A 27000-nucleotide genomic window follows, 5' to 3' on the forward strand; every position below is an offset into this window, starting at 1 on the left:
ACCCAATTGAATTGTCTGAAACTCATTTCTCACGCTTCATGTAGATTTTAGACTAAACATTTGCTACTTCTTCATTTCATGATAAACTTCCTTCCTTGTCAATTTTAAAGATAAAAGCAAATTGTAAGATATAGATATTAATACTCATCTAAAAGAATGGGATCATTCCTAATACGGTAGTTTTAAACAAAATCTCCAGTGAAAGATTTTCTATCTTCTTGATTCTCCTTTCTGTTATTGTATCTGTATAAAATTGAAACTAAATTTTAACCATGATTAATTTCACGAGAACCAATCAGAGAAGGCGTTTCAGAAAAGACGGCTTCTCTGATTGGTTCTTGTGGAATTAATCAAGGTTAAAATTTAACCATGTTTAAATGTTCAAGACATCACAAACTGCTGCTTCTTGATGGTTTTCCAATTGTTCAAATTCAAGTGCTATTAATACAAAAAGTTTATATTCAAATATGCTGGTAAAATTGCCTCCTGAACAATTTATTCATTTATCAGGTTAGCACAAACAATACAATACCATATAACATCAAATATTAGCCTCTTTGATTTTCAATTAGTTTTCCGTATTCCCGTGATTTTGGACTCCTCATTCCAAGCATATTACTGTATTATTAAAAATTGTTGGTTTGACATTTACTAATTATTTCCATCATTTCCCAAAATATTTTTAATATTTCAGTTAGGCTGTATAGTAATATTTCATTATTTAAAATTAAACTCAAATATATAATTGATAAATCTCTTTTATATTTGTTATTAGTTTGTGAATTGAATTAAAAAGATTGGTTTTGAAGAGAGATGTTTGAAGCTTCAGTAAAATAATTCTTCACAAAAATGTGCTGTACTGGGGTGAGCTATATCTAATGGTCACTTTTTGGATTAAATGGAAAATATTAACCAGATCTAATGGTTACTTTTTGGATTAAATGGAAATTATTACGGTACCGTACTTGTTATAAAGACAATAAAATTGTGATTAAAAATATTTAGTTTTGAAATAATATGTTAGCTGTGCAGAGTTGAATCAGCTATTTTCTATGTGGTACCTATTTGATAGTTTTTATCTATTAGTCTATATACAAATTCAGAAAATGGAATGATAGGAAAATAAGGCTTTTCATTCGTGCTAGTGCTGAAAAAATAGTAGAATATCAAAAATTCTTAAGTAAGAATCATTATTGGTACCATCTATTTTAGAGATTGATAATTTTTATTGATTTTGTAAAAAATGTTAGCTTATCTGTGATAGTTTGCTATGTGAGGCTATTTACAAATTTCGATTTATTGCAATGCAGATAAATGCAGACTATTCTCTTCAGAATATATTTGGCCTCTCATACCTGATTATTCGACAATTTTGTTGTATCGACTGATATATAGAATAAATACTATATTCAATTACTGTATGTATATTATACGAGTGTATTACTTTGTAAATAAATTTATGTTTATATATCGTTGTACAATTTATGTAATATTACTGTATATCTTCGATTATAAATTTGAGAATAAATACCGTACTCAGTTATATACTATTGGAGCTTTTGAATTCATAATTCCTCTTTGCTATTTCTAGTTTTCTTCTTTAGTTGGTTAGTTCAATGATTGAAAGTTTCAATCGGAAAACACTTGTTTGCATAGCCTAGCCATGGAGAGCTGACTTATTGGTCAAACTTGTGAAAAGATAGGTTTGTCACCGTACAACACTATTCGTCATTTAATTGAATATTCATTAAATCAAACATGAGATTAAAGCAGAGAGCATATTTCTTAATCTATGATTCAAGTCAAATCTGTTAAATGTTAATTATTTTTAGACAGTAGTCGACTTTAGTGTAAGCACTATCAAAGAAATATAAACGACCGTATTACAATAAACACCAGACTGGGATTTCAGAGACACCAATGGTATCCGTGTGTAGAGCAAGCTGATGGGACACCAGGAATGGTGGCCGGGTTGCGACTCTGATGAGACACCAGTCGGCCGCCAAAACCTGGTGACCTGCCGTCAGAATTTGGTGTCCCGGCTGGCGAACCTAGTGTAATGAAAACTATAAAAAAAACTAATAATACCCCGCGACTCGCTCGGACACTTGTTGACACACTGATGTCTGAGCCTGGTGTTTTAATGTAATACGGACGTAAATCCCGTCTTTATTGACGATTCTCAAGAATGTTGATAGAAAATCACGGGTTAGTTATCCAGCTATTGGTTTTAGTTCTTATTAGTTCCTGTATTCAATATTGGTTGTAACATAGACTATTGACTAAATAAGCAGGCTTAAATCTGTGGTTCTTGGCAAGGGGATGGAAATGCACCATCTTTCATCATCATTCATTGCCGGGTTTTGCATGTCTCTGTACAGAGAAAGATATATTAGGATATTTTCTCTGTGATGTTCAGCACATTGTTTATACAGCAATTGTTTATCCAGCCAAATTTCAATCTTTCATCAACAAATCACCAGCATAATAGAAATACTGTGAAAACCCACTATCTATTGTATATGGTTCCATTTAACATTATTCCTGATAGACCAATTTTCGTACACTATTGGACAATCTCTTTTCAAATTATTTTTGAAAGACCGACCAGACTTTGGAAGAAAAGACATTCTTATGCTGTAATGCTGACTATAACCAATGAACGATGCTCCAAAGCGGCAAGGTGTATTCAGAGAGAGACCGAAACAGGGTAGAAAGAGATGAATTGATGAAGAGGAGAAAAAGAAGAAGGAAGAGAAGGATGATTGGATAAAAAGGCATCAGCAGGTGGCGCCGGACAGGTCGGCAGTCGGCAGGTGTTCGCACTTGTTGGACACTTTCGCTCTCTCTCTCACACACACTCACCTTCGCCCTCTCACTCACTGACTCGTACCACTCGTTCTCAAGCACGCGAGTGGGATGTCAAGGAGTAGAAACGCAACTAGTTATTCAATTCAACTAGTTAAATATTTCAACGTCTCATTAGCCTTCAACGTTCAACTGATAACGACGTGGCAAACTGTAACATTAGTGAACGTGGGAGACCCCAAACAATTTTTGTAACATTTAATTTTTATGTGAAGTTGTGTGCTTATTCTTTTAGGGTTGAAAATTTTGATTAATAATTAATTTTAAAATGAAAACCTTTTCATAAAATGATAAATTCGACATGTTTACACATTATTTTTTCGAAATAAGTAGAAATGACCTTGAAGAAGAAAATGAAAAAATTCTGGACTGAATTAGATGAAATCCATATGAAATAATACCACAACCTTATTTTTATAAAAAAACTCGCTTTCCGACTCTTCTATCCTAAACCAAACATTTTGAAAATACCAGAGAACCGGAAATTGACTTTTACACACATATTATTTGATTCGTGGTTGAAATTATAAATTTAAAAGTTGCAATTTCACAAAATGTTGCAACGCTTTTTTGTCAATTTGTGACACAAGTTTTAACTAATTTTATTCATTTATCTTTTTTATATTTTACTTTTAAATACAGTATAAACTTCTCTTTTATCAATTTTTATTCAGTTTCATCTAAAACTGAAATATATATAGAGGCTCACAAGAAACTCAATGGAGAGCCTGACTGACATAATACTATACATCATCGACCTTTTTGGAAGTTATTCATCATAAAAATTTGGAAATAGATTAGTTTTAGGCCAAGCCTGTTGTTCTTTCCCAGCATATTCATATTATGATTTGTAATTGTACAATTATTATTAAACGAATATCCAAATTAAGTGCCGGTTGCACAATCCGTCTTTTCTAAAAGACCTTCTCTGATTGGTTCTCGTGAAATTAATCACTGATACCCAAAAGTAAATAAAATGAAAAAATAAATATGAAGTTAAATTTTCAACTAGTTACTATTTAGTCAACTAGCGTTGCACGTTGAACCAGTTCCGTTGACGAGAGAGGAGGAATGCGCGTGAGGGATGAAGAGGACGTGATGGAGGAGTGAGGAGGAGGAGGACAGAGCAGAGGAGTGGCGAACAACACCTTGGCTGGCGGCGGCATCACACACAGGCAGCTAGTGGACGCCAACTACATGTCTAGACTGGCGCCTGAACCCCCCTTCAACAACCCGCCCCCCCAATCCAGACAACAAAACCAAGAACAAAACGTGTTGTGTACCTGACTGTAGTGCTTCCATCCATTGAATACAGCTCGCTGACGGAGTGAGAGAGAGTGGCTAAACCGCCCACTGGACTATTATGGTCAGGAAGCTCTTCACACCGTCGGTGATCGAGACCACTAGCACTAGGATATATAGTGAGAGATTCACTTACATCTGTCAGCATTGGTTAAGTTCAGCTTCATTGAAAAGAATTCTGATGACAGGTTGAAGCAAATTCGGCTGTAGCGGATTTCAGAAATTCAGTGGCGTGATTTTGTGACTACCAGCTTGAGTGAAGTTGATAAAACTGAATATTTTTTAATAAGTTAGGAAACTAATTACCGTATAATTATTATTATTAATCGAAAATCCAAATTACACTCTGTAAATTTGGTTTGATTTTGGATTTTCGTTCAATTTACATTAGCATTTGAATAAAAGCAATATCTCAGTAATTTCCATCTGGAAACGAATTAAGTAATAGCATGGAAAAAGATACCGTTAATATTTATTTATTTACAAAGACAACTTTCTACATAAGAATTTAAAGCCTAGGTGATGATGTGATGATAAATTATAATAAGATGATTTCATGAATGGACTAATGGAGAGAAGAGACTATGGATAAATACTTGTATTATATGTCTCTGCTAATAGATAGTATAACTACTTTTACTGTGAATAGTTATTTGTAAGTAAATATAGAATCGTAATGAGGTATTAGGCCTAGAGAACAAATCAATAACTAGTAATCTGTCAGAAAGCATTAAAGAATTTAATCAGAAATCATTCACAAGAATGAATTATTTTGAAGGAACAGAAGTATGAGAAGGGGAAGCATTAGAAAAGGAGAAGTAGAAGTGGAAGGAGGTGAAAACAGTATCAGTTAGAAGGAACCACTAGGAGTGGAAGGAAGTGAACAAATGATATTTGGATATAAGAAACATGATGATGGACAAAACATGAAATAGGGAATAGGAGGGAGAGACAAGAAGAAAAATAAAGAATAATTAAGAGGAACAAGATGATGAAAATGAACGATTGAGGAGGCGTCTTGGGAAAAGGAAAAGAGGACAAGAAAAATTAGAAGAGGTATACCACTGGCATACAATATTGAGAAATTAATAGAATTCATGATACTCAAACTAATAATAAGCTATAAGTAAAATTGAGAACTTCACATTTTTACACTTGTTATGGAGGAATTAAAAATTGATACAAACATTTTGACGAATAAAAATTTATTGCTGACTAGAATAGATAAGTACATTTTGGAACATTTCACATCAGGTCTTACATTATAAGAGTAATGCCCTATCATTATCAACTACCAAAGACCTATCATGTACAATTAGAATTCAAAGATTGATTTAATAAAATATTTTATATAAATTTATAAAATTTAACAGATTTGGTGTTAATTTTCAATGAAACTAGTGTTTCAGTTGTTTATTCTACTCATTGGAACCGCATAATGAAAGTGAGTAGCAAATTAGATTCAGTAGGAAGGCACCCATTATGTAAACAATGAACGGATTCGAAAAATCTATAATTTTTCCAACTTGATTGTATTTTTGACTCATTCAAAGTGAAAGAAGTTATTATATAAGGTAGCGTTCCCATTCTCTTTTTTCGTGTTCAATTGAGATAGGGGAAAATTATCAATAATTTTGTACAACACAGACTTACATAGGCTATTTTTTATTATTCACTATTATTTTATTATTCTATTTTTATTATTCAGTATGTTTCATGAACATCACTGATCACTCTTTGAGAAAGGCATGAATTGAGCAAAGTGGAGTAAATAAACTAAAAACGAACAAATTTACTAAAATAAAATGAGAGGAGTAATATCCAGAATAATTGTATTATTTAATGGCCGATACATGAGCCAGGATAGGATTGTGCGTGGCGGACGTAAAATTATAACAAAACTACTGAGCGCAGAATACCAGACAATGTCAGGAAACGAACTCATATCAATAGGATAGGAACAGTAATGCAGGGCATTTCCTTAATCCGCCGAATATTTTATAATATGTTTGCCAAGAATGATGAATATAGGCAAAGACTCAAGTTGAAACATATTTTAAGAATAGCAACATTTTAGACAATTTGTCTGTGAATTTTCATTATTTTCTCACATTTGAACATTTCAGACCCCGCAGCATTAGTGAGTTATTTTTACCAATAATCCTAAAAGGTGAACCCAAAAGAGGTGCTCAATTCCGATCAATCCCTCTTACGTACAAGCCAATTAATTGGTCTCAAAATTATTCACTAAAATAACATAAAAAGTTATACTGTTTCTTTGGAAATGAGCTCTGTTACCTTTCAAAACGCGCTATTTATCAATTATTCGAATCAGAACGTGATATAAATAAAGTAGCCATATCACTATAATTACTCGACAGAATACAGGGCATACTAAATTTCTAAACTATTGGACAGTAGTCTCGATACTCGACTGAAAAGTCAAGTAAACCACTGTCGATATAATAATGAAACGTATTTTCTACATACAGAAAATTATACTATATTGAACAAGGATTATTTCAAGTGAACTCTGTTCTGTATTGTAATATCTATTTCGACACAAGTGGAGAGAGCAAAAACGATTAGCGTACCGTAAAGATGTCGCTACTATTATGTACATGTAAACCCTCTATTTGGAACCCAAAAGTTTGTGCAAATACAACACAAACACAGAGTTAATGGACAGTAATGGCCTCCGTTGATGTAAAGTAGTTATTACTCCATCATCGAGTAAGAATAACACTATAATTCCCTAAGTAACAAGAAAATATCGATTCAGTAACAATATCAATTCTAAAGTCTAGTTACGAACGTATAAAATCTAAGGCATTCATCAATATCACTGATCTATCACAGTAATACATAATGAATAAATAATGGTCGATATATCATAGAACAGTATACATATAGGTACTGTTATCTGAGTGTTTGGTCTTATCACAGTTATTAGCTAAAGGTGCGGGTGACAGAAGGTCGTGCTAATTTTTGAGACATGAAACTTTTCAGAAATTCGTCTCAAAAACGCTTACTCGCTTCACACCTCAATATCTAGAAGTACACTGAGTTTCGTTCAAATTTTGAGTGTGTTTAATTAAACATCAAAAAGGAAACTAACTACCAGTTCATGAATTACACCGAATTCTCAGGCACATTATTTGTTACAATATGACAAGTTTTCTCCGCCAGTTTAGTTTTCCAGCTGTTTTGTGGATTGGTGAAGTTCAGAGAAGATTCTCCAATAACCTAAAATTAGAAAAGAGATCATGTTTAAGCATTTTTCACTTTCCATAAAGGATGTCAGAATGCATTTAAGCACAAATATGAGCTTAGCAGAATGTTTAAGATTACATATTGTTAAACCTTTTATAAAATAAAAGAAACTGAATCAAGTTAATTATCAATTATCGACCGAGCAAAGTGAGGTCTAAGATTCAAGTCGACGGTTTGGCATTTCTCTTAATGTTTAAATGTTTATATGTTGCGCATTTACGGCGAAACGCGGTAATATATTTTCATGAAATTTGACAGGTATGTTCCTTTTTTAATTGCGCGTCGACATATATACAAGGTTTTTGGAAATTTTGCATTTCAAGGATAATATAAAAGGAAAAAGGAGCCTCCTTCATACGCCAATATTAGAGTAAAAATCAGACTATAGAATTATTCATCATAAATCAGCTGACAAGTGATTACACAGATGTGTGGAGAAGCCAGTCTATTGCTGTATTTCCATAAGGTCTATAGTTTCAATCAGGTACTTGTGGATGAGAATACTGCGTGAGTTCTACTGTTCACAGAACTACTAGTTTATTTATAATCTGTATACACTGCATTCAAACACCAACAGTTCCGTGCCTACTCTGGCTACCCAACTCGTTGCTCACAATAACATGACAAGACATAATATGACATCTCCATTTTTCAGGGGAGCTTTAATTGGCGGTTTTTTTTTACTTTGTCGGAAGAGTCGACAGAAAAATGAAATCCCAACAGAATTCTGTCAATCAGCAAATCTACGATTCAGAAAAATTGAACATTCTACTTTGAGATTATAGATAGCATTTAATAAAATTTATTAATGTAGAAAATGTTTATGTAAGCCCCTCACAGAAATGTACAGATATCATGTTTTCAAAGTCATCCCAAGTCAGAGAATTCAAGATAAAAATGCATTATTTGAATGTTGATGTAAAATAGTTGAGACCGGTTTTAAAGAGGTCAAGCTCTAAAATCAGCGAGCCTACAAGTATGCATTTGTTCGATATCGCTAGGCCTATCTGAACAGATTGTTGAATGATTGAAACCATGCATAGCGCATTTTTGAACTGTTTGACCATGAATACATGCAATTTCATTAGTAATTTACATTTTTATGAATTATTCATGAAAATGACAATATTTCTGATTTTCCCTGCTTCATTGCAAGACGCAACGGGATGTGGATCTCTTCTTTCCGATATCATCTTAAAAAGATGAAAGCTACTTTTGAGGATTTTCATTGTAGTAACTTGAATGGCATAATATGTCATTACGTAAGAAATCTACAGAACTAGTTCTATGATTTTTTCGTAGAAATTACTTTTTTCAAAATCTCCCGTTCGTTGTACTTTTTTATTATTTTTTTTGTGGGAATGTAATAATATCAACATTTTCCTTTTCCCTGCGCCACTCTATACTGTATAATTGGACAAATATGTCTACAGTCTACATAATATTATCTAATAATTATACTTTATACCATGCTCTCTAAATTACAATTCCATACTATCTGTTAGTACAGTACTCAGTGTTCTCCTCACCTTACAACGACAGATTCAACGATTTATCAAACGGCTCTTCTCTTGGCGACTTTCTCTCGTCCAATTCTTGTTTGAGAGTTCGTCTTTTATGCATGGCGAATTTTTCTTTATTCATGGGTGGACCTGTAGAAAGAATGAAAATGAGCTATTACATTTCTCAGATTAGATTGCAATTTGCAACAAGATAATGATTACAAATAAAATATGAATTGGAATGATTCAGAGGATAAATTGATCAAAATCTACTCATAACTCAACACCAAGTCAATATGAGTTAATATTACATTCTAGAGGAATGCGTTGAAATCAGTTTGTTTGTCAATCATTGGATAACTTTATTCTTTTTTTATAGAGTTTATATTTATCTTTGATATTATGTTGGATAATAAAGCCATCATAATTCGTAACCTCTTAAAGGTACCGTATTCATTTTAATATTTATTATCATGTTTATTTAAAGCATAAACACTGATGATTTGAAGTTGAGATGCAATATGATAATTTATTAAAGAATAGCCTACTGAAAATTCCTAAGCAGAAAATCCCAAGAAATGTCTAGTAGGCTATAATAATTAAAGTTATCATATTTTGGTAAAGAATCACCTAGTAGATGTTTCCTGGACAGTTATGAAGATCGAATAAAATACTGTATTCATTAAGCAATCAATCAAGAATAATTATTTACGAGTTAGTTTATGAAGAGTAGGAATATCAAGATAGATAGATAAAGTAAAGCAGGGTTGTCCATTGTCCCCGATTATCTTCAACTGCTGCCTGGAGTACATATTTAGAAGGCTGGAGTGGGAGGATAGAGGTTTGAGTATCAACGGTTATAAACTCACGAATTTAAGATTCGCCGACGACGTAATGATTGTTGCAGAGAGCGTCTATCAGTTGAAAGAAATGATGAACGAATTGTTAGAAATCAGTGGCATGATGAGTCTCCAGTTGGATGCCCAAAAAACAAGAATAATGACCAATTCGGAGAGAGTGAGAGAGTGGAGCTTAGTTGCGGCATCATTGAGTATGTTGATGAGTATGTATATTTGGGGCAGACCTTGTCATTCAAAATCGACTGGAAAAAGAAGTGAAACTGAGAATTGACAAGGGATGGAAAAATACTGGATGTTGAAAAATATATATTCAAAGGAAACTTCTCCAATGATTTTAAAGCGAGAGCCCTGTCATCGTGCGTCTATCCAGCAATATTATATGGGTCACAAACGTGGGCGCTAACAGAAAGGTTGGATAAGAGACTAGAGGCAAACAAGAATGCTACGCAGTATCCTGGGAATCAAGCTGAGTCAAAGGGTGAGGAACAGCGATGTATTGAGCAGAGTGAGAGTGAAGTACATGCAAAAGGAGGCTCACATCGGGAAATGGAAGTGGGCAGGGCATGTGGCCAGAATGCAGGAGGACCGATGGACCAAGATCTGCACCGAGTGGATACCGAGGGATAAGGAGAGAAGAAGAGGACGACCAACCACAAGATGGAGGGACGAGATGAACCAGAGAGTCGGCTATGCATGAACCACTACGGCCAGAGACAGAGAAATGTGGTGCAAAATAGTGTCAAAATTATGAAATGAACTATAATGAAAGGAAACTTAATATAACTGTATATAAACTGTTGCCAACTCAAATAGGCTACCTCAAGTAGAGAGGCTTTTGTTCTATACGAATGTCAATAAAGCTATTATTATTATTATTATGAAGAGTAGAGCAGTAAAACATTTTTGATAGATGGTGATGTATTTATTTACCTATAAAACTAAGAAGGACTGGTAGGAATATAAGGCCATGGGCAGCTCCGAAAAGTACAATGCCCAGGTACATTCGAAAGTAGAATACTTGGAAAATTTGTGATTTGGCAAACCACAGCACTATGATGCCTCCAAATTTTGTCAATGTAATTCCGGAGAATACCTGTTGGAGAAAAAAGATGTAAACTTAGGTAAGTGTATTGGAATATTATTTTCATAGACAAGATAAAGTAGAACAAAAAATTCAAGTTGGAATGTAATACAATTTTCCATTTTCTTTACAAAAAAATCTGAATCGTTGAAAAATGATCTCCATGAAAAATTCAGTAATAATCTATGAAAAATGCAATCAAGAAAACATTTTTTGGTAAACGAATTGAATAATAATTAGTCTGAGAATAATATTGCAATTATAAATCAGATAATACTATTTGAAGTCTGTGGCTACCACATTTCCATGTAGATCTCCTTGCATACCAATTTCAAACAAAATTCTTGTTCACCATATTAAATCTTTACAAATAGAAATGTTATTCTCAGATTATTCGTAATTATGAGTAAGAGTCTTTATTTTTTCTATGTTTCCAGCAACTCTACAATAGCTCTAATAATTGGCTAGAACTAAATTACGTCTAATTTCATGATCGCTATATTACGCTGTCAAGTAATCCATAAAACACTAACATTAATAACATTATTATAATAATTCATGAAAAATAGGACAGAGATCACGCAGACTCTAAGCAACTCCTGAATAATATACAATAGACCCTAAGCTTATTGGCCTTCATTACAATATTAATCTAAAGTAGTTTTAAGTTTCTTCTTAAATCAATTTAAGAGATTTTATATACTATTCAATAGTCTAATCTGATCTCATACTATAATGTGGGTTTTGTCTGTATTAAACATCATCAGAATGAATCAAAATATAGTTATGAAGAAATAGATAATATCACATAAAGTAATACATAATCACTTACCGAGCTCCCCATCTTGACAAGCGCTTCAGACACCCTTTTAATTCGATTCTCTTTTACAGACATGGCAAACGAGTGAATAATATGACTGCAGAACTCCACCGATATTCCAACAGCCTATAAAAAATTTCGATAAATTCAGAAATAATATAATAAATTAACCTTCTTTGGCATCAAAAACTAAAATGTGTATAGTTTTCAATATTGAATTAGATGAAAAACAGTAGTTGTAGTAGCTACTCTCATCCACAAAAAAATTAAATATTCGTATGGTTTTTTGCCTTAGCAAGAGGACCACAGCTTACATGAAATATATTTAAGCTGCCAATAAGCCTCACAACTGATTTTTTATCAGTCTGTGTGAAACTGATAGTAAAACTGTCTGTTTAATGTGCCCTTCAATAATACATTTCAGAACTGTGATATTTAAAAAGCAAGTGTTAGAATAAACTGTTAGACTATTCTATTCTAAAACTATTAAACTACACTCTTATGATTTTCGAGCGTTTTATTTAATAGTGTAAAAATAATCAAATAGATCGAAGATAGATCTGAAATTACAAATCTATCATGATAAATGAAAACCGTTCATTTGAATGTGCTGAAAATATGTGGAACGGTGACTCATTCATTTATTTACAAAGGCAACTTTCTAGAAGTAGTATTTTAAGCCTAGGTGATGATGAGGGAATGAATGATTGATATACAAACGTTTTTATTTATGATTCCATGGATAGAGAGAAGAGATGAAGGTTATGTTCTATGGGTCACATTTTCATAGATTTACAGTCCAAAACAAAACACGAAACAAATGTTCTATCTCAACAAGATCATATTTTTGAAACGGTACAGTACTTCTGATGATTTCAAAACAGAATTTATGCTTCAAGTTATTCTCCAGGTCAAATGGAGTTTTTTTGAATCAATAAGCTATTTGAAAAAAATTGTGTCACTTCACAAAAAATAAAAATTTTGGATGTAGGCCTATATAGTTATTTGATGGATTATTTCCATCTAATTTTGATTGACTTACCATGACTTTCACAAAAAAATAAAAATATTGGATGTAGGCCTCTATAATTTGGTGGATTATTTCTATCTAGTTTTGATTGACTTACCATGACTAGATTGACGAGTGAGACAGCATTCAAACTGATGTTCCAGAAGTACATGAGGCCTCCAATATCGATCACAATCATTGAGATTGTGATTAGAACAATTGCTGACGACCACAAATCGATTCCCATCAGCAACAGTGTCACCAGGAAAACTGACAACAGCGATATTCCAATACTCCTTATGGTGTCCTCCCACATGGTCAGGTATTGTTCGTAGAACACGTAGAATATGCTGGAACAATAATTATGGTTTTAATATCATACGAGTAGAAGAGATATTTTGAAAGATGCAGCAATTGAGTGGATGCATTATTCAATTTGCATTCTAAATCTGAACTTTTGTGGATGTGACTAACATATTGTCTTCGAATCAAATTTGATCCCTTTTTACAATAATGTTCAACATAAAATTATCACAAAGAATTCCCTAAGCGATGAATCACCATGAACAAATTTTCAAAATTTTCACCTTATCATGTCCAGAAATAATCAATAGAACTCTCAGACATTTCGTAGCCTCTTTCAACAGCAGCAATCTTATGAAAATTAAATTCAAGACTTCATATAAGACAATTAATTTTTGCAAGTAATGAGAAATATTGGAAATTTCAATATTCATGAAACAAAGTGGAATACTTCAATAAAGTAGAAATTTCAAACTAAGATTCATGCTTTTCAAGATGTAATAATTAGCAGTAAACGTGAGTTTGGGAAAAATCAGACGAAATTAAGACTTATCAATACCGGTATATTGTGAGATTGTATAATAAACATTGTTTAAAATTCTATCTCCAATCACTATTAAGAATTAAAGTTTATCGGAAATTAAATCAACTTTCATTCCAGTACTCCTTTTTTATACTCGTTATTTTTTATACTCCAGTACTCCTTAACTTTACTAATCAATATTCCTGAATCCAAGGTTACTGGCAACAATGCTTTATCAAGACTACCAGCAAATCGTACTGACCTGTAGGGAAAAACTTCAATTGTAGAATTGTAACCAAAGCTCTTTATGTTTGTGTTGATCATGTCCGTTAGTTGCTTTGAAATTTCTCTGGCCTTTCGCATTGAGCCATAGTATTCAGCCGAAGATTTCAGTATTGTATGGAAAGACATAAAATAGTTTGCTCCGACCTTTGTTATATCATTTTCTTTCATGTAGTTGACAGCCTGCAATCGAAATTGACAAATTTAAATAAATAAAATGATAATTAAAAAACACAAAATAGGGCTAAAATTATACTAGTAAAATACATGGAATACAAATTCTTTTTTTACTTATGCCTCAATCAATTGGCTACTTCGACCATGAAATATCGTGCAGCCCATTATAAATCTGATTCATATTTTACTTTTTCTTTACATCTAGGAACGAATTGCAATGTGATCAGATATAAAATGAGCCTCAACCTCTCAAACGGTGAAAAAGTGGCTGGCGTGGTAGAGATGTTGGTGTGGGAATGTCTCTCACACATATCTTCTCCTCTCACTTTGCATACGGCCAGTCTAAAAATTGTTCGAAATGAGGGTACCGGCTGCCTAGAACGAGCTGACCAAACTCTCACCTCAACCCTAAAAAAATTGGAGTTGAGTCTCATGTGTTGGGAGTCAAAGGTTCATGTTATATTATTGCGACCTCTAATTTTAGTGTCTGATTCTCTAGTTCACTATTCCCCACCCCAATTCTATGCAAAATAGTTCTTTGCTCATTGAAAATGCACATATTGTGTTTATTATAGTTTACTATGCTTTCATCTTATACTTCTTTCATCTTAGTGACATATCTTATTTTGTCCAAGTTTATTCAACTTTTTTAGCTCGTTTTTTGTAACTGGGCACCTGCCGAAAAACCTTCGGGTTTGGAAGGACTCTCAATTGTTTGAATTGCGAATAAAAATTTTGATTTGATTTTTTTGGATCACCAACTTCTTGTTAAACATCCCATTAATGGTGGCTCTTCCATTTTCACACTTTCGCTTTATGTGCCTACTTGTTTGGCCAATTACCTGCGAATAAGCTGCATGCCCTCCCTTGGTACATTCTTCCGACGGATTGTCTTGCAGGAAATAGCTGATGTAAGACGAAAAAGTTCTATCATCAGGCCGCTGCATGTTTCCACTGAGATAGGTCTTATTGCAAGGCAAACAATCATCTGAAACAAACATTCCATTACATGAGTTTTCACACAATCGACTACCATTACAAAGTAGATATTCGGATGAACTAACGTTATGGACCCTTTACTTTTTCTTATGAATTTTTTCGCGATCTCAGCACAGCAAGAAAACAATAATTTTGTTTTTAGCGAACAGTTTGTGATTTACTAGCAGATAACCCGTGCTCCGCAAGGGTCTAATTAAAAACTTGACCTACTGAAGTCTTGAAGAATTTAAAATAGGCCTCTAATCATCATCGGTAATTAAGAATCCATATGCTAAATTTCAAGTTAATCAGTCTATTAGTTCAGACCTTATGATGCGTCATTCGTGAATTTTCCATCCCGTACGTGTATAAGCCAGCTCTTTCCTATTTCCTTTATTATATTTCCATAGAGAAACAATAGCGTAAGTAGATATCCCATGGTATAGGGCATTTATGTCGCAACTTTTACTGTTATCTCAAGCCGATTACTGTCGATTTTTACTGTTTTGACCGGATAAGAGTGTTTGAACGGCACAATATGAGAGACTACCAGCGTCATAAAGCTTCACAGGAAAGAGCTACGTGGAATATCAGCTTGAGATAACAGTAAAAGTTGCGATATAAACGCCCTAAACCATGGGATATCTACTTTTGCTATTGTTTCTCTATTATATTACATAGATAACATTCTTAACTTGAATTTAAAACAGTCATGAAGTGAAAAAGCAGTGACGATCGTTTTGACCTGGTGAAGGTCACATCAAATTCATGGTAGCAGTTGCGATGAGTGAAGACCTGTTTACAGTTAGGGAGGGTAACGTGTTGATCACATTGGATGCGTTTACATAAGGAATTCTGTCGCACGTCAATTTACTAGTCGAAATAGGAATTTGTCGAATCAAAACCACAAATCGCATCGTACTCACTCATTTAATATCGTAAATCACTCCATTTAATATTGTATTTGATTCATAGCAAAATGTACATGTTTTTTAATTTTGTTTAGTTCCAAAGATATAGTTTTCCCATTAAAAGGCTTAATACAGTAGAGTAAATAATTATCAAGATGAAATGTATAAGGTATATTATTCAATTAAATGTGGAACTGACAATATCTTATTCATTTCACCTTAATATTTGGGAATTCCACAACATATCTGTGTCTAGTGATAATTTTGCTCATGTAGGTTCAATCTTCTTCTATCTATATATATAAAAGCGAAATGGCACTCACTCACTGACTTACTGACTCACTCACTCACTCACTCGCAGAACTAAAAATCTAACGGACCAAAAACGTTCAAATTTGGTAGGTATGTTCAGCTGGCCCTTTAGAGGCGCACTTAGAAATCTTTTGGCGATATTTTAACTCTAAGGGTGGTTTTTAAGCCTTTGAAGTTCGTCTTTTAGCATGTATATTCTTCTTATTCCAATATCTTGAAATAATTATAATTGAAATGTCCATACCATATGATAATATAGAACTATAATCTAGAGAGAGTACCTCTTCGAAACAGTTGTTCTGGTAACTAAATTAAAAATTTTGTCAGGTTGGCATTAAGTTGAATTGAGTCCATATAGTAACAGGTGTTTTTCGAGATCAAATTGACATAATACGTTCAAATTCGTTACAGAGGTTCCGCTGAGGTCTACATGCAGGCGAGCGAAGCGAGCCGCTGATCTCATTTTTGGACAATCCAGTCGGGGGTCCAGGGGGCGGAGCCCCCTGGCTAGACGGATATGGCGAGCGAAGCGAGCCTGCCGGCTAGTAGAAAATAAAATTGACAGATACAAAACAACATACGGTAGGGAAAAAGTAGTTAGGATGGGATTTATGAGAACCCATATGAACTCATAATAGTAATAGGAACTCATATGAACTCATGAACACATAATAGGAACTCCTATATAGAACACATAAGCTGCGTTTACATCAAAGTTATTAACAAAATGTTAATAACTTAATCCTTATATTCTATTAGATTGAACATAACTTATCATACACAGACATGATGAAAATATGTGTTTGTCAAGTTCCGTTCAATCTAATAGAATCTAAGCTATTAGAATATTAACATTTTGTTAATGACTTTGGTGTAAACGCAGCTATAAAAGGAATTGTGTTGTTTTTCATGACTTTCGAAAAATTCCTAACAAATGATAAAAAGTTAAAATTATTAAAAAGTTACAAATAAAAGTTGAAAAAATATTGTGAGAATGGTGAATGCTTACTATCAGCGCTTCTCAGGCTGGGACAAAAGGTTCGATTAGAATCGAACTCCATGCAGCAAGAATCGATACTAGCCCAGTCGATATAATCGTCAAGCCACGATGACGGAGGTCGCCCAATAAATGTTCTGAAAATTTAATAGTTTTATCAAATCTATCGAGATTGAATAGTTAATTACTATAGAAAGCTTCTCAGCTTCTCCGCTCAAGTTATTATTTATATAGTATATTATTAGTTTGGCGTTATCGCTTGATAGACGAAACACTAGGGAAAGTCATGAAAACCACCTCACTGCAATAATTATATTTTTGTCCAAGTGATATATTCCTTCCTTTTATCAACTTTACCTTAAATTCACCTTCTTACTTTCTGTTTATAACTGTTTATTAGTGACGGTGATGTGGTGATATTGGAAAAAGTCTCCAAGTTGTCTCTAACAATTATTGTCATTAATGTCTCAACTTTTAACACCAAGTCGTCATACTTCTTGTGATTATTGAAACACTATAAAAATTATCAATGCCCTCTATTTTATCACAACACAACTAGTTTCAACTCTTCAAGAGCCATTACACTTGAAAATGGCTCTTGAAAGTTGAAACTAGTTGTTTGTGATTGAATAAAGGGTACATGATCATTTTTATTGTGTTCCAATAGTTTATTTCAGTAGTGCTAAAAAGAAAAATAAATTCTTGTGATTAGTATAACCACAGAAGAAGGAAAAGTTATTCCTCACTTTGTGATATATTGTAGTAAAATATATATGAATTGAATTACAATAAACCTTGTTACAAGTTTATTGATATAATATGAACACGTCAATGACCTAAGAGTATATTTTGAATTATTATCATGATAGTTCCTTGTGAGGACATTGAGAAAATCATGATACATTTCAATAAAAATCACTTTACATAGGCCTGAGCACCGTCTATGCATGAGTAAGAATAGATACAATAAGATCTTATCTTCACACTATTTGGTAACTAAAATAATGTTATTTTTATAGTGTCTCAGCCCATGAATGAGGTAGTAGAAATGAATCAAGATAAAGTGACACTATTTAAATACCCACAATAATTTTTGTATACACTAGTGTCAATCAATCTGTGAATTAGTGTCACCTAATCTCATTCCATCTTCAAGTTATTGTGTATTTAAATATACATAATAACTTTTGTATTGTCGCAATCTGTGAATGGGAAGATGAAATGAGATTAGTAGACACTACTAACAGAATTCTACTAGAAATATGTTTTCGAATACTTGCATATTTGTAAAAATATGTTTTCGAATACTTGCATATTTTTAAAAATATGTACTCACTGTTGAGGGCTCTTGGAGGCAATGTAGAGTTGGGCAGTGAGTGAGTCAGGATTGCAGTACTGGCCGCCACAGATCAGATTCTGAACCCGGTAATCGGACAGATTCAGTCCCTCCGTGATCACAAAGTAGACTGGGGGGCCGATCGACAGGAACTTATTGAGAAACTGCAATCAAAAGCATTTGACATAGTTGAATCAACAATTATTCAGTACTATCAAGACGAATAAATATTACGTTATCAGATGTTTGGGATTAATTGTTGATGAAACGCTCAGCTTCAAGAAGCATATCCTGTATCTTGAAAACTATTCATGTGTAAATTCTATTTTCTGAGGAATCTGTGTTCATTGAGTGTCATAAGGCAAATTTATCCGCGCTTTTACACTCTAGGCTCAACCATGGCACAACTTGCTGGGGTAGTACCACAGAATTAATAATAGCAGATAATAAATATAATTAATAATTAATAAAGATAATTAATAATTAATTATAGGAGATTTCTCTGGAAGTACATAACATACTCATGTACTCTTATTAGAACGCGTATAATAAAAAATTCAGATGATTATTTCTATTATTATCACGAAGTTTATATTATTTATTATTTTCTGTATGTGCTGTTTCCGGCAGTGAGATCATGTTCTATTAAAAGTATAATAGAATATTCAGATAGTTATTTCTATCATTATCACGTAGTTCAGATATTATTAATTATTTTTTGTATATGTTGTTTTTGGCAATTATGACTTTTCATTAATGATCCTTGGGTTGTACAAGGTAATGGCTTATTGTCTCCGATGCTATTTTTAATTCATCCGACATGTAAATAATGAATGACAAACTATTCGAAAAGATTGGAGCAATTTGCAAAAAATATTGAATATTTATAGAAATATGATACTTAAAGTCATCGTGAAAAAATGTATAGGAAGAAAATTGAATTTGCAGTAGCGTGAATGGAATCGAGTTCACTGAGCATGCCCGTTTCTTTCGCAATCTGTTCTGCATTATTAGCCAACATTCTAGGCAAACTGACGTCTTCTACACCAGACGACCTCTTCTCGTGACTGTATCGTCTATAGCAGCTCAGATAAACGTGCTTATCGCATAAAAATCTGAATTCTTCCAGTGGAGCAGTTCTATTTTTTGTATAATAGCAGGTAAACCGTGCTCCGCAAGGGACTAATTAAAAACTTTACAAACTGAAAACTTGATGTGATGGAATCTTGATGAATTGAAAATAGGCATATAACCATCCTCGGTGAATTATGAATCTATATACAAAATTTCAAGTTAATCAGTCCAGTAGCTCAGCGACATGATGATGCGTCATTCGTAAATTTCCTATCCCATACGTGTATAAGCCAGTTCTTTCTTTTATTAACTTATAGTATAGATAATCAGGAATGGGATTCGTGGAAACTGCAAGATTTACGCTCAAACCCATCCTTAGGGTGTGACCACATTGGATCACTCTTGTACAAGTGCAAGTCGAAACATGCATGGAGCCGAAAAACAAATTTCGAAAAGTGCCATTGAAACATGTTGTCACTTGCATGTAGCTGCTCACACTGAACGCAGCAGCAAGTGACAGAGTTCGGTGTGAGTATTCCTATTGTGCTCTTTCCAGATTTTGTTTCTCATCTGCAAGCTTGGTCATGCATAACCAAGCGTGCACTTGCACATATACGCATCCAATGTGATCACACACTAATGGAAACCAGAGTGATTGAGAAACGTGGAGAAAATGGAAGAATATATGATAACTGATATTTTTTACATCCAGATTCAGTCCATACACATCTTTAATAAGACGAAGAACTCGCAAACAATTTGATAACAAAATTGAAAAACAAATTGATGGTAAAGTTGTAAAAAACCTACCTTGAAGTACTTGTTGACGAACGACTCCCTTGACAACGCCAACTCCTGATCGAGTCCAATCTCAATGTGAGGGAGGGCCGCCACACTCACACACAGCCAGCCGAAGAAGGCGACCACGACGCACGCACGCACCTTCTTGTTCATGAGCGTCGGCACGTATACTGACTTGAACAGCTTGTACAGGAAGCCATCGCCGCGTTCTGGCTTGATCTTGGACGACGCCTGCAGGCAGCAGAGCACGTCCAGTTTGTTCTCCTAAAAAGCAATACACAAAATACTTGATAAATCAATAAAATAAATATGATTCGATAATTTTGAAATAAAGCAATTTATTTTTCAAATTCTTAATTATTACATCATCCTACATTAATAATTTTATGTATCCAGGCCTGCCGACCAGGTTAGTCGAAACGACTAAGTCGTTATAGTTTAGTTTGCCTCAGTCTGCTAGCGCTACCTGGTCGTAAGTTCGAATCCTTTCTCAAGTTTTCAATTCATTGGTTTCTCTGGTACATTCATTTATTCTATTTCTTACTTCAACCTTCAAAATCTTCAGATAACTATAAGTACTTCTGGACCGAAAATTAAGTGGCAATAAATATGTGATTTCATAGCCTAATACTAGACAACATGAACTTTTTATCAAAAATAGAAAGAGAAAAGGTACAGGCTAAACCTAGTTTCTCCTCCATGTTCATAATTATATTATTATGATTATAGTTTTTTGTACGATAAATACAAATGAAATTAAATCCTGCTGGCAAAGGCATGATCATCCCAAGTACAAGCATAAAGCTCACGTGGGCATCATCCGCAATGAATAGAAAAAAATAGCAAAGTGAAAAAAATTATCAACCACCAATATTAGTCTAGCTTGGGATGGTTTTCAATTAGACTCGAGATTCTGATTGATAAAGGAGTTTGAAGAACTAGTTGTTTCTAATAGAGAACTTTGGTTTTATATACGTATATACTTATACGTTTTATATACGTATATTACTTTGAATTCATCCAGGCATTATTATCACTATACCTTCCTCGATATTTTCATTATATTGGCATTGATTAGTTACACTATTTTCTTGAAGAGGATAACATAAACAATATTGAATAAAATAATTTAATATTCCTATTATAATTTAATCATAGGTAGGCAGAAAATGAATAATTATTTTGGCACTTTATAATGCATTATAATTGCAATTATTATATTTTAATTATATTTTATGCAATTATTTGGCACTTTGGAATAATTGTCTCCGACATGATCATATAGGTATTATTTAGTACCGGTATATCCCAATCATTCCTTCATCAAAAAAGTTGAGATTCCAACATTAGATGAAGCCCATCATGTACTCTATCACGTTCATAATGTAGAGGCTACTTTTAATTATTAATGTATTTGTATCAAGGGATCAGAGTAACCAGGGGTAATCAGAATTGGGTTCGGATTACTGAGGATGTATTCTATTACACTTGCTTTACATTAGAATATTATAAGGACCCAAGATTTTTCTTATTATCCAAAAAGGTTATTCATTAAACATTTCTAGTCACCATGCAGTCTTAAAATAATTAGATTATCAAGCTTAATTAAGTGAGTAGCGATAAAATTATATGTGAGACTCACAGCTTGCCGCAACGTATCCAGGGTTAGAATGCTGACAAAGCATGTTATTTGGAAAATGAAATCTAATAGCAAGGCTACGCCAGCATACAAAGCGAACGCTCTAACAGCGGGCATGTCAGACAAGCTACCTGCAAGAAGAACATTATTACAATTGAAAAATGTTAATTTTCAGGTTAGTTCAAACAAAAATTAACATTTAATAACACTTTTTCAAATTCAACGATTGAAATAAATACCGTAGATCAAAAGACAAATACTTGATTCGTTGATGGTTATCCATCTTGTTTTTACTAATATTATTACTATTGTATTTTTATATAACTTTAAAGTGAAAAAACACTCACGTTCTTTGATGTGGCAACGATCGTTTCGTGCTGGTGTTGCACATTTGCACTCTGACCAAATACCCACCCTCATAACCTTAAATACTTCAGTTTCAGTTTGGCTTGAAAATGTACAACACCAGCACGAAACGGTCGTCGCCACACCAAAGAATGTGAGTGTTTTTTTCCCTTTAAAGTTATATAAAAACACAATAGTAAAATACTTTATTCTTAAAAGGAGAAATAATAGATGAGATGCTTATAAAAAATTGAGACTTCATCATTATTATAAGACACAATCACAAACAACATAAATATGAATGTATTCAACCATTAGTATGAATTACTAATTGAGTAATTGTATTAGTTTTTAATTATCAACAAACAGTTATGTACTTCGATAAAAAGATGCAAAATACTCTAACTGATAACATTCAATCAAAATAAAACAAAATGTTTCATTGAAAAATATACATGCACTACTGTAATAATTGGTTATCAAGTAGAATTTTGAAGCACACAATACTTCGATCTTGATTTGACCGTTGATACTTATACTGATATGGACAATAACATAGTGTTAGCGGAGAAGGTAGAGTGTAGCAGAGAAGGCAGCTGATATTTGAGATAATTGCATATGTTTCTAAATGTCTCTGCTTCCTTCCACCTTCTACACTACCTTCGCCGCTCCACTATGTTCTGACACATTTGAATACAAGCATTATTCTCAACACTCTCAGCTACCTTTTCTGCTACCTTCACCTCTCCACTATGTTTCGATCCTAATGCGAAAATATTAGAGAAGTTTTGACAAATTTAATTGTAATTATGAAGTTGAATTATTTATTTATATCATAACTTCATCAAACTTGAGAAAAGAATAAGATAGGAGTCTGACGATGCCTTAATACCAAGGCAAACGATCACATATGACACAAAATTTGATGCTCCATTATTCATTCATTCATGTAATTATTAACTAACCATAGAAATTAGTGTGTAACAGAAGACACATAGCAGGCTTAACCAAAACAAAGTGTTTGGAGCTCTTCTTCAAACCAGTATTATAATTTTTAATACTAAAAAGAATTGTTCCAACAATCAGATTTTTAACTACTTGACTATGTGTAACGCTAGTTCGTCTCCATGGTGCACATTGGGTAACGCTAAATGGACTAGCAAATCAAACTTATGTTGTCCTGACTGAAAACTTCACAAGGAATTTGGAAATGTACAGTGTATATCTAAGTATTTAAGACTCATGAGCTATATTTGTTGTGTATCTGTCATACGCTAAATAAATGAATAATACCAGATTTCACAATTATTGTGATATTTTCAACTCAATTTTTATTGAATCAAAGTTTCAAGGTTCAAAGGTTCAAGGTCTCAAGGTTCAAGGTTTCAAGGTTTTTATTGTTCAAAGTTTCAAGGTGGTTTTTAATCCACAACTTACCTATGAAGAAGCAACAGCACTCGGAAGCACTGGTGAGAAGCATGGAGGGTCCAATCTGCCCGAGCACCCTGGCAATGTGCCTCTCATGGGACTCGTTCTCCATTCGGGGCTCCCTCTGATGGCTCTGCACCAGAATGAACACATTGTCCACGCCAACTGCCAAGACAAGAAACGGAATCACCTATTCCCAAAGCACATCATTATTAGCACAATATTTAACAATTCAATTAGTCTTAAAGTATATGAAGAAAAATGATTCAAGGTTGGTATAAAAATGGATCACATGTATTCCCAACCAACAAATTGTAAGTGAACCAATATCGATTAATTCATGTTGAGTTATTTTATTTTGGTGAAATGAGTAAGATGACTATAGTGAGGTCCACGTTATAATGGCAGTGTTTCATTAGCAATGGTATAGCTATCCTTGTCCATCATTCGTCAACAAAGCGGATAGCGCTATCTCTTTCCAAACCAACAAATTTTAAGTGAACCAAAATCGATCAATTCATGTCAAGTTATTTTATTTTGGTGAAATGAGTAAGATGACTATAGTGAGGTCCACGTTATAATGCCAGTGTTTGATTAGCAATGGTATTACTATCCTTGTCTATCATTCGTCAACAAAGCGGATAGCGCTATCTCTTTCTCGCTTTGCTCTGTTGCCAGATCGTGTTTTAAAAATGTAGAATTGATAATTAATTGACAAAATATTTCATCTTAGTTATGAAAATTCATTATGAAATTATTGAAAAATATAATTTACTAGTAGTTCTGTGAACAGTAGTATTCTCATCACGCTTCAGGCAGTATTCTCATCCAAAAGTAGCTGATTGGAACTATAGACTCTATGGAAATACAGCAATAGACTGGATTCTCCACACATCTGTCTAATCACTTGTCAGCTGATTTATGATGAATAATTCTATAGTCTGATTCTTACTCTAATATTGGCGTATGAAGGAGGCTCATTTTTCCTTTTTATTTATTTATTTTATTATAATTTTATGGCCTTCATTGGACCACTGTAGTCAGTATCTTCCACCTTTACTCCGTCCTCTCTCAGCCCAATATTTCTTCATTCGTTCAGAAATTAATTTCCTTTCCTCGTCCGAAATCACTCTTCCCATTCTGTGTCTGACTTTGATCTGCAGTCTGGTCTGTTTGTCCTTCAGGATTCTGATGTTGTCCGACTTGTTCTTCAAATCTTCGAATGTTATATTCAACTCTCTCATATCCTCCTTGAGTTCGTCAATCCATTTTATATTTGCTTTACTTTTCCACAACTTTTCAATAATTCTTCTGCTCAGTCTGTCCTCCGAAGAAAGGTGACCGAAGAAAGATATTCGCTTCTTTCCCTTTCGTGTTCGGACAGACATGAGTGACTTTGAATGTTGCGATACGTTTTTGTCTTGTAGTTGGCCACCCACCGAATCCGATGTAGCCTTCTCCTGTCGTGTAGCACAGGACGGTGGAACATTTTTCCTATAAGACCTTTCCATATCTGACTTTCAAAGGTTGTCAACCTTGTGTGGAGTAGGGACTACTCCGAGTTACAACCACGGTTGTTAACCGCAGAGGGTAGTTATCAGCCGCCACTAACATGTGAAACAGACGCTGTCGGGAAACCGCCACTGACATATGGAACCGTCGTGCCCTGGTTCGCTAATTTTGGTCCGCCCCGAGTATTTTATTTCCCCGGTACCCACCATATCTGGTGAGCATTTTTTCCTTTTATTATCCTTGAAATGCAAAATTTCCAAAAACCTTGTATATACGTCGACGCGCAATTAAAAAAGGAACATTCCTGTCAAATTTCATGAAAATCTATTTCCGCGTTTCGCCGTAAATGCGTAATATATAAACATATAAATATTCAAACATTTAAACATTAAGAGAAATGCCAAACCGTCGACTTGAATCTTAGACCTCACTTCGCTTGATCAATTATTTTAAACTAGAATGAACAGTTAATATTACATCAATAAACCTGTATCAGCTACCGTCTATAGAAGGCATTGACAAGACAGAGGATCGGTAACGTTTTTTTCCTATCTTTCACCACTGCCATAATAACGAGGACCTCACTATAGTGTGAATTTTGATTTTATTTCATCTGAGTTAAAATTCATTCGTTTATTACTCATCAGTTGTATTTGAGTTGAAACAATATTGTACATTCCAATCAAACATTAAAACTAAATTCTCATATAAAGGCTACATCAAACTTAAGATAACATGTTGTGGGAAACTGATATTACGGTAGTGGCCGTAGTCGAGTGGATCAGATACTGGCTTTATTATATAGAGGCCCGGGTTCAAATCCCGGCAGATTCTTATCTCGGGTCACTCTCGTGTTTCGGATGGACACGTTAAGCCGTCGTTCCCGTCTGCATAAAATGCAGTCGTTAGGTAATGTCAGAGGCCCTGAAATTGATCAGTTGCAACCTGAAAACTCTGACACCAGACCTGAGCCAGCCAGGTCACTCGATATTATTATTAAGAATTTCCATTACATTGATATCTTGATAGGAGTTGAATAATAATTAACTCACCTCCATGATAATTAACGTTGACGGCACTTCCAGAAATCCGAAAAATCCAATTGAGCTAGCAACCGAGGCAAGAACCACTATAACTCCACTCAAACCCAGCGTGATCTTACTGTCCACCTGAAACCAGTAATAATCGCTATGAAAATTCTTCTGTCATGTATTTACTCATCTCAGACTCAGATTGCAAGGAAATTTCAGAAATTTGGAATGAATGCTTCATTTCCCTTTAAGGTTCATAACATAGTGGTGCGAGGAAGAAAGTATCAAAGAACGAGCTGAGAGTGTTAAAAAGTATTGCAGTATTCAGAAAGATGGAAGTGACTGAGATGAGAATGTTAAGATGGATGTGTGGGGTTACAAGAAGAGATAAAACAAGAATTGAATTGATCAGAGGCACTGTAAAAGTTGAACCACTGGGAAAGAAAATGCAGGAGACAAGGATGAGGTGGTTTGGGCATGTACAGCGACGGGAGGAGGATTATGTTGGACGAAGAGTGCAGGATTTAGTTTAGGATGGTGTGAGAGGACGAGGTAGACCTAGGATGAGGTGGGGAGATAGAATAGCGGCTGACTTGCTGGAGAGTGGTTGGAGGAGAGAGGAAGCATTGGATAGGG

At 34.0% G+C, this 27000-nt stretch overlaps 1 protein-coding gene across 9 annotated transcripts in view; it reads right to left on the bottom strand.

The window, feature by feature from the left end:
* Positions 1–5358: 5358 nt before the first annotated feature.
* LOC111053639 (NPC intracellular cholesterol transporter 1) overlaps positions 5359–27000 on the bottom strand; it is a 94040-nt gene continuing 72398 nt past the window's right edge. For all 9 annotated transcript variants that reach the window (XM_039419428.1, XM_039419424.1, XM_039419422.1 and 6 more), the window contains 13 exons: positions 26386–26502; positions 23831–24011; positions 22052–22179; positions 20419–20673; positions 18535–18698; positions 17211–17335; positions 14843–14988; positions 13804–14006; positions 12834–13065; positions 11719–11832; positions 10736–10898; positions 8973–9095; positions 5359–7416 (listed from right to left, as the gene is read on the bottom strand). In XM_039419428.1, the coding sequence (XP_039275362.1) occupies positions 8974–9095; positions 10736–10898; positions 11719–11832; positions 12834–13065; positions 13804–14006; positions 14843–14988; positions 17211–17335; positions 18535–18698; positions 20419–20673; positions 22052–22179; positions 23831–24011; positions 26386–26502 (1950 nt within the window). In that variant the 3' untranslated portion in view covers positions 5359–7416; position 8973. The remainder of the gene's footprint in view (positions 7417–8972; positions 9096–10735; positions 10899–11718; positions 11833–12833; positions 13066–13803; positions 14007–14842; positions 14989–17210; positions 17336–18534; positions 18699–20418; positions 20674–22051; positions 22180–23830; positions 24012–26385; positions 26503–27000) is intronic.

This window comes from Nilaparvata lugens, chromosome 1, assembly GCF_014356525.2.
Source record: "Nilaparvata lugens isolate BPH chromosome 1, ASM1435652v1, whole genome shotgun sequence".
Classification (NCBI taxonomy): Eukaryota; Metazoa; Arthropoda; class Insecta; order Hemiptera; family Delphacidae; genus Nilaparvata; species Nilaparvata lugens.